General features: G+C 43.0%; 2 protein-coding genes across 4 annotated transcripts in view; one reads left to right on the top strand and one right to left on the bottom strand.

Annotated features, from left to right (window-relative positions):
- The window catches only part of LOC100679016, a 153,017-nt gene that overhangs the window by 41,545 nt on the left and 96,548 nt on the right, over nt 1-14,924 (bottom strand). For all 3 annotated transcript variants that reach the window (XM_016984576.3, XM_031926208.2, XM_003427245.5), the window contains one exon: nt 12,427-12,467. The gene's annotated coding sequence lies outside the window, so the exon portion shown is untranslated. The remainder of the gene's footprint in view (nt 1-12,426; nt 12,468-14,924) is intronic.
- LOC100116124 (major royal jelly protein-like 10) lies at nt 10,433-12,941 on the top strand. The gene is made up of 5 exons (XM_008203946.4): nt 10,433-11,298; nt 11,367-11,536; nt 11,694-11,906; nt 12,004-12,366; nt 12,640-12,941. Exons 1-5 carry the CDS (start codon nt 11,124-11,126, stop codon nt 12,853-12,855), a joined length of 1,137 nt encoding a protein of 378 aa, XP_008202168.2. The 5' UTR covers nt 10,433-11,123; the 3' UTR covers nt 12,856-12,941.

Below are 14,924 nucleotides of genomic sequence, written 5' to 3'. Positions count from 1 at the left end.
CAATATCCACAGGCTTGAATCTGGGTCTTTTTGGCGCTTCGGGCAGTTATAGCAGCGCCGTGGCTCACGCTCACTCTAACGGCAGGGGTAATGGAGCTGCAACTGCTGAAGCATTGGCAAACGCTGCAAGCGACGCGTATGGAACTGGTCGAGCCCAAGCGAGCGCGGCATCGTCTGCCAATACTAACAGTGAAGGTAATTTTTGTTTGTGCACCGTGATACGCGCACGAGTGTTTGCTTTCGCTTTGGTTGATGATTCAGGAGAGTTGATTGAACGCGTGTATGGATACATGCCTGCTTAGGCTGAAATGAATTTTCATCGCTGTTTTCTTTGGCAGTAGTGTTTGATCGAGGCTTTTTACTTGACTGATGTAAGGATTTTGAATCTATAAAGACATATTTCAATTTTATCAGAGTTTGTTCGGTGGCCTGACTCGCTGATCGGTGGTCGAAACTATGGATCTTCGGCCGATGCACACGCTAGTTCCCAGTCCCTTGGTGGAAGTCTGAACTTCGGATTGGGCGAAATTACAGCCGGAATATCCAACTCGCAAGCCAGTTCTCACAGTCATGGTCAGAACTTCGGAATAGGTGAGATTTACTTAATATTGCTAACTGCGTAATGAAAGCTGAAGCTTTGGTTAATATCTTGAACAGTAAAGACCGAAACAACCTCGAGTCGACTAAACTCTTCACTTTAAGGTTCTACAGCTAATGCCCAGGCAAACGCCAAAACGAAATTAGAATTAGGCCTCAATCTTGGACTTGGGAACCTGTTGGGTGGTCTTACCAATCAAAAACACGGTTTAGGGTATGACACATCCCACGATGATCAACATTACGGATCTATCAGAAACTCTAACAATTATGCAAATCCTGGGGCTTATGACACGACTTATAACAACTATTCGCCTTCTCGACCACTAGCTCGAAGTTCCGTCAACCCTTACGCTCGTAGCAGACCTAACGTCGTTGGTGAGTCCACTCTTCGTCTTCAAGTAATCTAATTTGTCTTAATTACAAGTCCATAATGTCAGTGATCCGATTCTCATGATTAAAGGTTCCATCGCTAATACAATAACCAACATCCAAAGTAGTGCAGTGGCCAACGTTCAAAGAATCGGAAGTAAGTCAGCAATTCAAGCCACACCTGCAGTCAACCTAACAATTTAACCACAAACTTCTTCGCTCCACAGACATACTGACGAGTCCCCTTCGACTGCTACGTCCGCATCAACGTCTCCGTTCGCGGTCGACGGACAGTAACGACGACGGGGCTATCACTGGAGCTAACGCTAATGCAAGTGCCGACGGCGACGGCTCTTCCAAATGAACACTTTCACGAGCGTAACCTTGCACGATAAGCAAGGTTATGGCGCAGCCAGCAGTCGAGCGCTGGCAACTAACGTCACCTGGAGAACTCTTAGCTGACGCATTTGACCTGACTTTATGGACCCCTCGTGGTTAACGATAATTCGCAGTCGAATCTACTTATTCGGAACGCGAGGGTGTCGTTGAAAAATCCTCGCTAGCTAGAGCGAACTTTTGGTTCGCGAGTAAACAGGACTGATAAGAATCCAATAGTCGCAATTACGCTGAAGTTTATAGAGATGATAGAGCTTCGTAATTTCGTTTTTACACTGTTTTCTCCGACTAGGTTGAATAAATCACTTGTTCGTTCTGAAAATTAAAATTTCATCGCATCGCAACTTTTTTGATTAATCAAACCTCTCGTCTAAGAAATGTAAAGCAGTAATCGAACAAAAAATGCACAGCGCTTATTGATTCACCTATTGCTCGCATGAATTCTGAGGATAATTAAAATTTCAAAAGCAATTCCGCCGCTCAAAGAAGATAAGTAATACGCTTATGAAAATTATATCCGTAATTAAAAAATAACGCTTCGAACATTAAAAATGCTCGCTCCACTAAAAGTAACGCCCATGATCGCCATGGCAACAGCGAAGAAGAAGGAAAAAAAGAACAGACCAGAATAAAAAGCCAGGTCATCTTATACGCGAGGCTGTAGACATAAAAAAAGCAGCCCCGAGTGCTGCGAGAGCTCACGAGGCAGCCGACAAGGCAGGTGGTAAATGGAGTTTACAGCGTTACATTCGCGGTAATTATACCGCGAGTTACGCTCCCCAGCACAATGAGGCCTTCGAGAATGGTCCATATTTCCTCCCCCTCTTCCCTTGCTCCGCGCGATTGTTGCTCTCTTTTATGCACGCGAGAGGCGAGGAGAACTCGGAAGAGGTAAGACTCGCGCGAGGGTTTGATAATACAGACACTTCGAAGCGAGCGACGTCTTGGGTTGCTTTTCGTGAATATTTAAATTTGATTGCGCAGAAATGGATACTTTCAAAGGGGTCGTCGCAGTCGTAGTCGACGTTGTGAAAGACACACGCGAGAGGTGGGAGGGGAGAAACGGGTTTAACTACAATTTCGCGGAGCACTGTATTATTTAAAACGCAATCCTAGATTCCTCGGGAGTTTGGTGTTAGCGTTGTTCTCCGTGGGAGTACGTTTCGTAAATGCTGTAATTTTACTTCATTCATGAGTGTGTGTTTTTGCGCTGAATTTAAATTTCTATGTCGCGCGAAAGTGTAGGAATTTCAATTGCTATTATTTTGTTTGAAAATGATTAATTGTAAATAAAATGTTTAATTTTTTCATGGAAAAACAATGTGAATAATCCAGAAAAATGTTTCATTCCAGGTCACCTTCTAACGCGATTTTGAATAATTCCACCGTAGCAGTGCTTCTCGCAATTCTGGCTATCTTATAATAAAATTCATCAGCCTGCAAAATAAAATCTACATAATAAAATTTTTCGTTCATTTGCGTCTGGCTTGCGGAACTCGTTACTTTATAGCCGGAGCCGAATACGCGCGACGTACATTTAGCGCATGTACTCCTCCACATGCTCAGGGAAAAAAAAACAATATCCCGGCTCGTTTGAATGCACCAGACCAGGCTGGCGAACGATCTAGTGAATTTGACTTTTAATCGACTTTGTTCCGGTCAGGCCGTGGAAAAATTAATCGTAGGAGGCTCGACCTTTGTCGGGGTTATTCCGGCCGCGAGCGATACGGCCGCTGTGTTTTTCTTTCGCCTACTATACGGTCCCTCTGCTACCGCGGTGATTTTTTTAATTTCACGCGCACAGGCTTTTCCGTTGTGAGTATTTCGGAATTTCCGGGAGTGAATTCAGCGCCCCGGCGATTTTTTTTTTCGGCTGATGCGAGAAATGGGAACGAAATTATTTTTTGCGATGAGAAAGATATGCCATAAAACTTACTACGACTAAATTCGCATCATTATACCTAAAGCATGATCACGTATTCTTTGATTCAATTCATAGTATCAGCACTTCAGCTTCAACCCGATTAAACCACTGTATCGAGAAGCTCCCAAAAAGGCGTCCATCTCTCTCACTCTCAGATTCCGATATGTTTAAGCTGCACCGCAAGCAGGCGCACCGTCGCTAACGTCGCTTTAATGGCTCACAAATTTTGCCGGCTTCGCTGAGCATTTTCGTGCGCGAGGCTGTTCTTAGCCCGAAACTTTCCGGTGGCAATCTCGGCGGGGAGAGAAGCTGAATTAATGCGGAATCGATGCGTCTACTACGCTGCGCAAATGTACATTAACGCATTATGGCGCGTAGGGGTTTTGAAAGCTTTTTAGACGACACGTGCGCTCTAGTCTTTTGAGAATTACTGATTTTTCAAAGAGCTGAGAGGTGTACGACGTGTCCGGCACTTTTTATACGTTGTTGGATAAAATGTGATACTCGATCGCTAGGGTTGTTGTTAAAAGCACGCTGTAAATTCAATCTCGCGCCTTTTATCGTCAAACTGGCGACTCTTGGGCTTTTTTAATAAAAAAAAACCATAACGTGTAATACAATCGATTAAAAAAACAAACAACGTATAGGCATCCGAGAGCTTTCTAATGAAAACACATTCGCAGCCGCAACCGACAAAAACTTCGGACAAGCTCTCTGCCACTGCAACTTTCTCTCCTGCTCTCCTCCGAAGGCAAAGTTCGCGAGCGTTTTCTGTCTATCTCCCCGGCGTTATCAAAGTTTCGCCTGTTCCGTCTTATTCTTTCGACGTCTGACTGTCGCGCGAGGAGCCGAGGGAAAACGCCTAGGTATAAGTACACACAATGAAACTTCTCTCTCTCTCTCTCTCTCTCTCTCTCTCTCTCTCTCTCTCTCTCTCTCTCTCTCTTGCACCGCGTGACTTTTGCAGTGTTTTATCGCCGGCGTTCCGCCAGATTCCCGTGATACCTCGGCTATTAAAGCGAGAGCGCCGAAGGAATCGTGCGAGTTTTCCTAAGCGGCTATATAAATTACGGGACTGGCGGGATTCATTGGGTGCGGACGCTGTTGTTGTTCTCCTTTTTTTTATTTCGTCGCGCGGAAAATTGGTTTTCATTTTTAATGCCTTCGTTACAGCGGGACAGCCGATTTTACGTCCTTCGGAACTTTTCAAACTTTGATCTTTGCTCTATTTTTCTTTTTTTTTTAGAAAATATGTACCTCCCGCGCGCAAGGAATAATAACGCGCGAATAGCGGGATACGTTTTAATAAAGCTGCTCGCGTAGGTGCGAATGATAAATTACATTTTTTTTTCGCGCCTGCGCGCGAGAGTATACGCCTTCCAGGTCGCAATCGGAAAAATTAACGCTTGACAAAACTCATTGTCCATTCAAAGCAGTGCCAGCAGAAAATATAATGGATGTAGCACCGTAGACAGACGCGCGCGCAAATGAAAAATGTTTATTGGGAAACTACATCGACGGATTTGTCTGCCGTTTGCGAATAAAGATATATATGAACGAGAACGAGAGCATATGAAACGTTCCGTGTGTCGTTCGAATCAAATCGTATTACGTCAAACTTGTTAAGCGAGCTTTCCAGTTATTTCACTGACGTTCGAGCAATATTCTCCTCTGGATTTTTTTTTAAACGCAATTCGCGGAATCGTTGTTATTAACGGTTTACGTTTTGTTTTTGCGCTTTTTATGCGATTGTATATGATATTCTTTTGATTTTCTTGTTTTGTACATGCAGGAACGATGACGCATTTGTAATTGTGGAAATGCATCGCATATAGAGAACAAAAAACGTCGGATATGCTTTTTATAATTAGAAATATGAAAATAAATCGGTATTGGGGTGTTTTGATGAGAAAACTCTTTGATAATAGTCCAATTCCAATTTCAGCCGAAACAGATCAAGAGGGTGTCGATCGCAAAAGATGCTGAGAACAAGATCCTTGATAGGGTCACGGAAAACTCCATATGTAATCCTCGTCGAGTCTAGTCGAAGAGAGAGAGGGAAGAGGCACGCGAGAGGCCATCCGGATTTCCCATTTCCCGGTTGGTATCCCGCCGAGCGCCATTTATTCTGCCAGATCAACGACGGCGGCTTGCTTTTATTTTCCCGAGAAACTCTCTCTCCTCTCTTTCTCTCTCGTCCCTTCACTTCTTTATTCCCTCTATCTGCGCCGTCGTGTCCTCTCTTTCTCTCTTTCATTTTCTCCTTCTTGCATGGACTCTTTGCGCCGTTGCTTCCTGGCATCGCCTTTCTTCTCCTAATATCTCTCTTTCTTTCTTTCTCTTCGAACGAGTCGCGCAGCTTTATACATACATGTGTGCGTGCTTACTTCTCGCAGCGGGTGGATGGATACGTATGTGCGCGGGTTAGAGCGGCTGGCATGAATACGGCAAATAAGAGATCCTTAAGATGTGTACGTACGGAGACGTCGCGAGCAAGAGTTAACTTATCCGACCCCCGGGACCCCAAAGGGTTGATGAACCTTGTCTTTCGGATCAGGATCTCGTGCGGTATGTGTTTGTGCGTGTGTTATACATCTGGTAGTTTCGCTGGGACTGAGAGTTGTTTGGACGACGCTTTTATTACGCGTAACACAGTGAGTAATTGGCTTTACGGCGAAATGCCTTGTATACGTATGACGGTATTAAAAGAAATCTGATCGTCGAAGTGAAACTTATTCGGAGCACAGCGTTTTATCGATATGCTCCCTGAATAATTTTGTTGAAACGAAACGTTTTCTGGAATAATACTGCAGCTGCAGCCGATTCTTAAGTAAAAAATGTGAATATTTGAAAAAGGAAGTTCAGCTAGAAAATGGAACTGTGAATTAGTAAACTTTCATGCCAAAAGCAGCGCAGCGATTCAAATCTCTTTGTACGCCAGGCGCAAAATGCTTAAGGGGTCAAGCCTGGGTTAAATCCTGCAATAAAAACAAAAAGATATTCTTTTTACCAAAAAATTTTTGATTTGATGTAATTTGAAAAAAAAATTTTCTATTGAAAATATATAAAATATACACCATTTTTATCGAAAAAAAAACATGTATATACCTTGTAAAATCATTGACCAAAATTCATGGAATTCCACTATATAAATAAGTGTTTTTAGTCACTTATTTATATAGTGAAATGTCATGAATTTTGGTCAATGATTTTACAAGGTATATACATGTTTTTTTTTCGATAAAAATGGTGTATATTTTATATATTTTCAATAGAATTTTTTTTTCAAATTACATCAAATCAAAAATTTGTTGGTAAGAAGAATATCTTTTTGTTTTTTTGCAGGATTTAACCCAGGCTTAATCCCTTAAACGAGCATTTCACCGAGAAAATAAAAACTGAAATAAAAATGCGAACAATTTGCTCGGTCATTAAGTAATTCCACGAAGTCTACTCGTGCTCGCCCTTTTGGCCGTTTACACGTCGTAGTTTCGCGCGCTGAAAAAAAAGTATGCGAGAAAGCAAGCGAGTGACAAAATCTTAGAAACTCTCGTTTAAGGGTCGAAGTGAAAATTTATTCTCTGGCTCGCTGAATTAAAGGCGTGATTTTGACTTCTTCCTTGGAAGCCCTGAATCATCTCCTTTTTTTCAGCAACTATTAAAGTCGAGCTTTTTACACCGGAGCTGCGCGAGAAAATTTTCAAACGCGCTCTGCTTTCCGACCATTAAGAACACCATCAACGGCACGGAATAAGCAGATTTGGTACTGCTCGAACTTGGTAAGTTTTTTCTCAAAATTTTTATCGCGTCGAGCATTGCGAGCAAAAAACAATATCCGCTCGCGAAACGTACACCAGGTTGTGTCCTGAAAGTCAGGGAAAAAAGAACAAGAAAAGCAGCAGCCGGTCCCACACATGTTATTCCATTTAGCCGCGGCTGTGCGGGGGAAAAATTGCCCCTTGAAACTTGGCTAATTCGCGCGAACAAGGCGACAACAGATGCCATTAGTGACGTCAGCCGCAGCTACGATGCCCAGTTGACGAGAGTTCGCTGCTCTCTCTCTCTCTCTCTCTCTCTCTCTCTCTCTCTCCCAGTTCTGTGGCTGTTGGCCTTCCTCTAATCGGACTAAAGTTTCGCGGTCCTTATTCTCTCTCCCTGTCTCCGTATTTCTCTTTTAGTTGGGATGTCGCACAGTAGTCGGTTGTCTTTTTTTATTTACAGATGCTTCGGGAAAATGTATCGGACAGAACTTCGACGTCGGATGGAATTAGGTTAGTTGAAGCTCTCGTATCATGTGGATCAAACTGATTCAAGTTTTCGCGTCGAAACCATCACTTTTTCTACGGAATAATTGTACTTTCTGAAGCTCAATAAAATTAAAATACCTCTCCGCGGTATAGAATACGATAACGACATCGCAACCCGATCCAGTGTCACGAAAAAAAAAATCACCCGACACTGCCAATCAAAGGTAACGAATCTCTAAACCGCAATTTCCTCGCTCCCAAAAGCCTTCTCATTTTTCCGTCGAAAAAAGCACCTACGCCACTTCATAAGCCAATAAAATCCTCGGGAATCCAATACCCCTGCCGAAAAGCCAACAATTGCCATAGCATGACTGCAGCTCGCACCATGCGAGATATCCCAATTGAATTTCCGGGCTTTCGCGCCCGCGTCACGACACACACACATGCACACATCTCGCGCAAGCTCTCACAGTATCAGCAGCAGCATACGCTATCTCTCTCTCTCGCATTTGCATACAGCCTCGGTGTCGCGCTCGATCTCGTCATTGACATCGAAATGCGCAGCGTACATGTGAATGTGTACACGCATACGAGTTCGGATAGAGAGAGAGAGAGAGAGAGAGAGAGAGAGAGAGAGAGAGAGAGAGAGAGAGAGAGAGAGAGAGGAGAGAGAGAGAGGAGAGAGAAGCACTGCACTGCATGTTTAAGTTACGGGGCTGCAATTGTGCGGCCGCGTCGGCAGCCGACCATAATTGCAGACGCGAGTGTAATCGACGAAGCGCGCGATACGTTTGCGAGTCTTGCGAGAGTTTGCCCTGCGGTCGATTTAGATGAAGGGGAAATGAGCTGCCGAGGATAATTCCTGACTTTCAATCGAATGAAACATCGAATAAATAAATTAAAAACTAATTGAATGAGCCTAGAGCAGAGTCGCGATAAACAATTACCGTAAAGTTACGCGCGCTCGAGCGCGTGAACCTCGTCGAAATATTTTTTTAACTCCCGTGTGTACGCGAAAAAACGTTAAAAGCTCGCGGCGCAAGCAGTTCCTCGTAAAATCTCTGGAAACTCAATTTTTCTTCCTTTTTACAACAGCGTCGGCGGCGACTATTACAGTCAGCGGCGCACAAAAAAAAATGTCCATTACTATTTAAAGGTCTTCGTTAAGGTTTCGCTGCCGACGGCGATGAAAGTGGGAAAAAAAGAGCGCGAAAGAAAAACTTTGCTTTTAACGTTTCCCGTTAAGTTTCGAAGGGATCGCGATGGGCTCCGCGCGAAGCCTCGAATATAAACGCGGGTTTTTTTTCGGCTAATGCGCTATTAATGACGCTGTTGAAAATGGGCAATTTTTCGCCACCTACGCTTCTTGCCTTCATTCGTTTTCGAAGCCGAGGTGCGGCTCGTTACGCGGTATGCTTTGGCGATTCCACAAACCCTTCTGTTCGTCGGTGTGCTTCTAATTAATTCCTGAGGGCTTTTTGATGTAGTAATTAAACATTGAGACAATTGTATACTATTCTGGTATTCAAGAATGGCCTAAACAACTTATCGAATCTTAGATTTATCCTTTGACACTAACGTTTATTTTTGTTTTGATTGCGGCATCCTCCTCCCCACTCCTGACCAGCCTTCGACGGAGGGTATATAAGAAGGCTCGAAACACCAGTCCAGCTCAGTCGCCTGTGGAACAACGAGCTGGAAGGAGGTCCTTCCCCCCCCCCACTCCTGACCAGCCTGCAACCGAGGGTATATAAAGAGGCTCGGAACATCAGTCCAGCTCAGTCGCCTGCGGGACTGCGAGCTAGAAAGAGCGCCTCCCCCCCCCCTTCTTACCAGCCAGCGACCTGGATGTGTTTTAAACTGTTCTCTGCTTCTATATGTTCTTTTTGCAATAGTTATTGTATATTTATTATTGATATAATGTAATTGTTGATGTAATGTTCTTAATATAAAGTATATTCAAAAACTATCTTAACCATCAGATTTTTAAAGGTTATCCCCGAATTCGTCGCAAGAATTACCATCGTCCTCTTCCAGAATGGGAGTCAAGTTCAACTGCAGTAGAGGGATCAACTACTATGGAATTTTGGAAGAGGACGCCCATCAGAGAAAGTCTTGAAGAGGATGTATTTTAAACTGTTCTCTGCTTGATTCTTTCTGATGGGTGTCCTTCTGATCGGCAATAAACCTTGATTACACTAATGAATTTGAGTGCGATTTCATTGGAACATATCTTGTTGAAAAAAAATGCAATGAATGTATGAAAGCTCTGGATTTATCTGCGTCGATGATAAACTCGTTTCTCCAGCCGAGGGATGCACGTGTAAGAAATATTCATGAACATTTAAGTTTGACCCATTTTTCGGGGGTGACAATTTTTGTATTACTATGCATAGGAAACAAGGACAACTATAAAAGGGTTATTATGCTCATTACCAGAGAAATTTCGTAAATGTAGGTTAATGTCGAAAGCATTGTAATGAAGAATAGACAAAGCGAGAGCTTTAAATCAGCCTCTTGGTGTTGCTGTTGGCTCCGACGTTCGTTTTCGATTTCAAGCGTTAGGTTTTGTCCACACTGAGTTCGAAAAGAGCATTTTATAGATATAATAAAATATTTGAATACTTATTGGGAAATTCTAATATTATTCCTAATTCGTTACTGTGATAGTTAAACTCGAAAGTAATAACTCAAACAACTCTATAACAGTTAGTGGCCTTTTGATACATTATATAATTTAAAGATATTGTGTACAGATGACATGTGAATTGCGAGCTTGACTCACTCGCCGGGAGAGAGAGAGATTTCGCGAAACTTTTATCGCTTTAACTGGCCGACAACTCAGACCGTGCAAATGAAAGGCAAAAAAAGAATAGCGATACCAGAGCGATGCGCCTCTGCATCTGTAGTAGCGTAATAGACAGCATCGTGGCAGTTATGACAAAACTTGCAAGTGCGCGAAGTTTCAGTCTGGAAAAAAGGACGCCCGAGAAAAACTTAATTTGTTTCCGCATCGGCCATCTCGTCAGCCGTGCGTTGAAAAATTTAATTTCCCTGAAGCTGGACGAGCTAATGATGAAAAACAGTTCATGTTTCTAGCTAAACTAAGTGAAACAAGAACGTAGAGACAGAGGAAAAACAAGAATCGTTTTAAACTATAGTGAAGAAGAAAGTTCGTCTCGGGATTGACGCATACATGCGCCGACATTATACGATAATAAATATCGATTCTTGCTTAAATAACGCGAATACAGCAATACTCAGTAATTAAGAGTTTTATTATAATACGTGATCCAATTATGCTTGATTATGATGGAATAGCAGACTCTCAAGTGCTATCGTGAAACCGAATCCTCATTAAAATTTTTTCCTCTTCGCTTCCTGATAACTGCAATTTAGACGCTTATCGCGGAAACACTTGCGTTCATTGAATGTTTTGTGGAATGAACAGTAGATGGTTTAATCATCGCCCAGTTAATTATCTTATCAATACATACGCGCGAGAGAAAATTCAAATGCCGTATTAGGTTTTTTTTCCAGTGAAGCAATACTGCGTAGATCAGAGAGTTGAATTGCTAGTCGTTACAATGGAGCTTCGCTATTCTGCGTTAATTTTTATTCTAATCGCTGAACTAAACGCTTTGCCTAATTTGAAAACGGTGTTCAAGTGGAAGCAAGTCAATTATACGGAAGATTCTTTGAACAACTTTGGTGACTACAACCTGAGTAAAGGAATCCCCTATGATTTTGAGAGAGCTAAAGGTATTGATTTATTCATTTTATTACGAATAATTTTCATTTATATGAAATTTTAAAATTTCGCACGCGAGACGGTCGTGTATTTCTCACCATCATTGCGAGAAAGGAAGTTCCCATAAGTTTGACAACAGTTACGAGCGAATATCCGGAGTACGGCCCCCTGCTGGCTCCATATCCAGATTCGACCTGGTTTTTGGATTCCCGAAATTGCAATAACATCACCAACGCTCGCAGCATAACCGTAAGTTTATATTTAATATTTGACTTTCACGTTTGCGCGATATTTACGGTACGAGAAGTATCGAATTTTCCGATATGATATCGAATATCAAAAGTTACAAAAAATGTAATTTTAAATTTGTTGAATAATTTCGTCACTTTGCTCTGGTTATTCGCAGATCGATGAATGTGACAGACTTTGGGTGCTCGACACGGGTCGCATTGGCTTCGATCAAATATGCAATGCCAAACTATTGGTTTTCGATCTGAGCACGAACAAGCTCCTGGAAAAACACGAGATACCAAGAAACATATCCGAAAACGAGGAGGGAAAAGGAGTTCTGGTATCCCCAGTCGTCGACACCCACGGACCATCGTGCGAGAGAAAAGCTGTAAGAGTCTTAAAAAGAATACATTCCAAAGTCTCTAAAAGACTTCACTCCGACAAAGCAGTAGACTAAGGCTCTCGTGTTCCCTCTCTCGTCACAGGTATACATGGCAGATTCGGAGGGCTACGCCCTGGTAATCTGGAGCAACGGAAGCTTTGCGCGCCTCACGGGCCGGGAATTCGAGCCCGTGGATTCCGAGACGCTCTTCGACATTTCCGGCGAATCGTTCACCCTCCGCGGCGGCATAGTACCGATGGACCTCGAGCCCCGCCAACACCGCCGCTTGGTGTTCGCGCCTCTGGCGTCGCGCAACTTGTTCAGCTACGAGCACGGGAGGCCGGAACTGCTGGGGCCGAAGCTCAGGAAGCAGCCGACTGCACTTAGGTGGACTCGGGACGGGAGGTTACTGTTTGTGGGACAAGCTGACAATTCTCTGGACTGCTGGACTGGGCGGGGAAGTATGGTGAGTTGAAGACCTTGGGGCAATTAGTTAAGTGATCATATTTATTAATCGACAGCTTACCTTGGGTATACGAAGCAGAGACACTGGTCATTTTCAATTATCTGCAACAGAGTAAAAATACCTTTGTAATTTGCTGTTTCGTATAGAATCATCGTTCTCTTAGTTCTCAATTAAAAAAAAAATGAATGCCTCGTATCACGCGCTCAATTAGAAATTTCGTTGGCAGATGCTGCTAAATAAAAATAATGATTCAAAGATTTAATCTTCTTTCAGAACACAGCTGTAACTGATAATGAAAGATTGCAATTCATTAGCAGCATGAAGGTCTATCGAAAATCGGAAAGTAACTCTAAAGAAGAAATATGGCTTCTCACAACCCGGTTGCAGAAAATAATTAATGGATCGCGCAGACTTGATGAAATAAACTTCAGGATCCTGAAAGGCTCAGTCGAGGATCTTATAAAAAACACTGCTTGTGAAGAGTCTTAACCTATTTAAACGTGATGTAACAAATAATAGTCGGTCTAATTGGCCAATAAAGTCGTAACTTTCATTGCTTATGATATTGCTCATTATATTCCAGCCTTGTCAATACAACTTTGGATTTGTATCAGTTTGATTCAAAGACGAACTTCATTAAGCAAATGACCGTCGCTATTAATACATCAACCTAGCGTAAGGTCTCAACATGAATCGATGCCGGGAAGCCGTAATTATTCAAAAGGCATCTGTTTTGTACGTCTTTCGAAGCCATGAATCTCGGTTTGGCGAGGATGAAAGTGCAAATCGGTATCCCCCGCGGTAAGTCACTGAATATGCGCGGAGGCACAGCGCCAATGGGCTTGGGGAGTTCGACGGTGTCGATCTTTTGATGTTTGCGTCTTCGGCGTCTTGTAATTTACGTGCTTTTAACAAGAGCAAGTTCGCGGTGAGTCGTTAATGGCTGGAGTAAAACTTGGCAAAGTGTCTAAGGCTTTCACGTCGGGAAGCCACTGGTGTCGACTGAAGTGTCAGAACTTTTACAACTCGTAGATATTGTTTTTATGAATAAAATACGGATAAAAGGTTCAAAGAAAAAAAACAGACGCCAAAGCGATTCCACGTTTCATATATAGCCACGTATACAGCCCGAAGCGCAAACGGGTCGTCGAAAAGAATATCGCACGATTCGCAGAAGCTGTGTACGACGCTCGTATATGGGCGGGGGAGAACGACGGTGTGCGCGCTCGCGTTTAATCCTCCGGGGAGATCAGGAAATGCGCCTCGAGTCAGCGTACGCCGGAAGATTTCATGAGATGTCCTTTAGCCTCTCCGTTATCGTTCCCTTCCCCGAAGCCGAAGCTCGTACTGCGCTTTTTTAAAAATGCACTCTTTCTTTATAGGACGTTCAATAATTCATCGACGCGCAGGAGAGAAAGAGAGAATCGAGCGGCTCTTTTCACGTGTGTGCCAGAACGTGCGGGGTGATTATTCTTTCGCGAGAAAACAATGCGCATTCATAAATGTAAATAATGCAATCTGGGAGATTCTGAAAGTTCGGTTAAATATTCATGAATATTTTCGTTGCGCTGCTGAAAAGACTGGCCGTTAATTCGTTATGTAAAAACTGCGGTTATTGTTTTACTTTTATTCCGTTCTTTCAATCGCTTTTTTTGATATATTCTCGTTCGTTTGTTATTGTTCGTTAGGTGTCAGCGTGCGAATATGAATTTCGTAATTGCAAATGAATTAATCATTTGCTTATTAAATCGAGTAAAAGCAGTGTTGGTATACAGTGTTCTGTTCCTGTAACGGGTTGACGGGAATGTCAAAACCAAAGTTATTTAAATTCATCCATCCGAGAAATTAATCAACGAATTTTATTGACATTATATTGAATTACTGCCTACAGTGTTTTCAATGGAGCGTTTTCGATCTCCGATATTAAACTTTCCTTTTAACTCCAGTAAACTACAATACACAGCGAAAGCAAAATTAATATCTCGCAAAGTAAACAAAAATAGTTACTAAACAAGCTTGTAATGAAAGTATCAACGAAAACAAAATCAAAATCAAATACCCTATCATCATCATAAAACATTCAGATCGCATTATCTACCAGTCTGCCCTGCGTCGCAGTCACGGAGAATATTTTTGAATCAGCTGTTTGCTCGCTCGTTTCCCCCCGAGGCGGCTGGAGACACGGTCCCGAATTTCCATTTATCACACGGCGGCCGAGCGAACGAGCCAAATGCGACTAATCACAACGGGCTCCATCCCTCTCACTCCCTCGTGATCTAACGAATCTGCGGTCCGCGACGCGCAATTGCTGCAGCCCGGCAATTAGTGATTAGCATTATCCTAAATTAATCGTCCGTGCTGTCGAGGAACACGTTGCAGAGAGAGGGAGAGAGAGAGACAACCAATAGCTCGAGGGCGCATTCATAGTCGCGCGCGACTGCAGGTAAGTGAAATAGAGAGAGAGAGAGAGAGAGAGAGAGAGAGAGAGAGAGAGAGGGGGAGAGAGAGAGAGAGAGAGAGAGGGAGAGAGAGAGAGAGTGGGAACACAAGAGAGGGGC

This window comes from Nasonia vitripennis, chromosome 3 (assembly GCF_009193385.2).
Source record: "Nasonia vitripennis strain AsymCx chromosome 3, Nvit_psr_1.1, whole genome shotgun sequence".
Classification (NCBI taxonomy): Eukaryota; Metazoa; Arthropoda; class Insecta; order Hymenoptera; family Pteromalidae; genus Nasonia; species Nasonia vitripennis.
The sequence above is the reverse complement of the archived record's forward strand: the minus strand, read 5'-3'. Positions and strand labels throughout refer to the sequence as shown.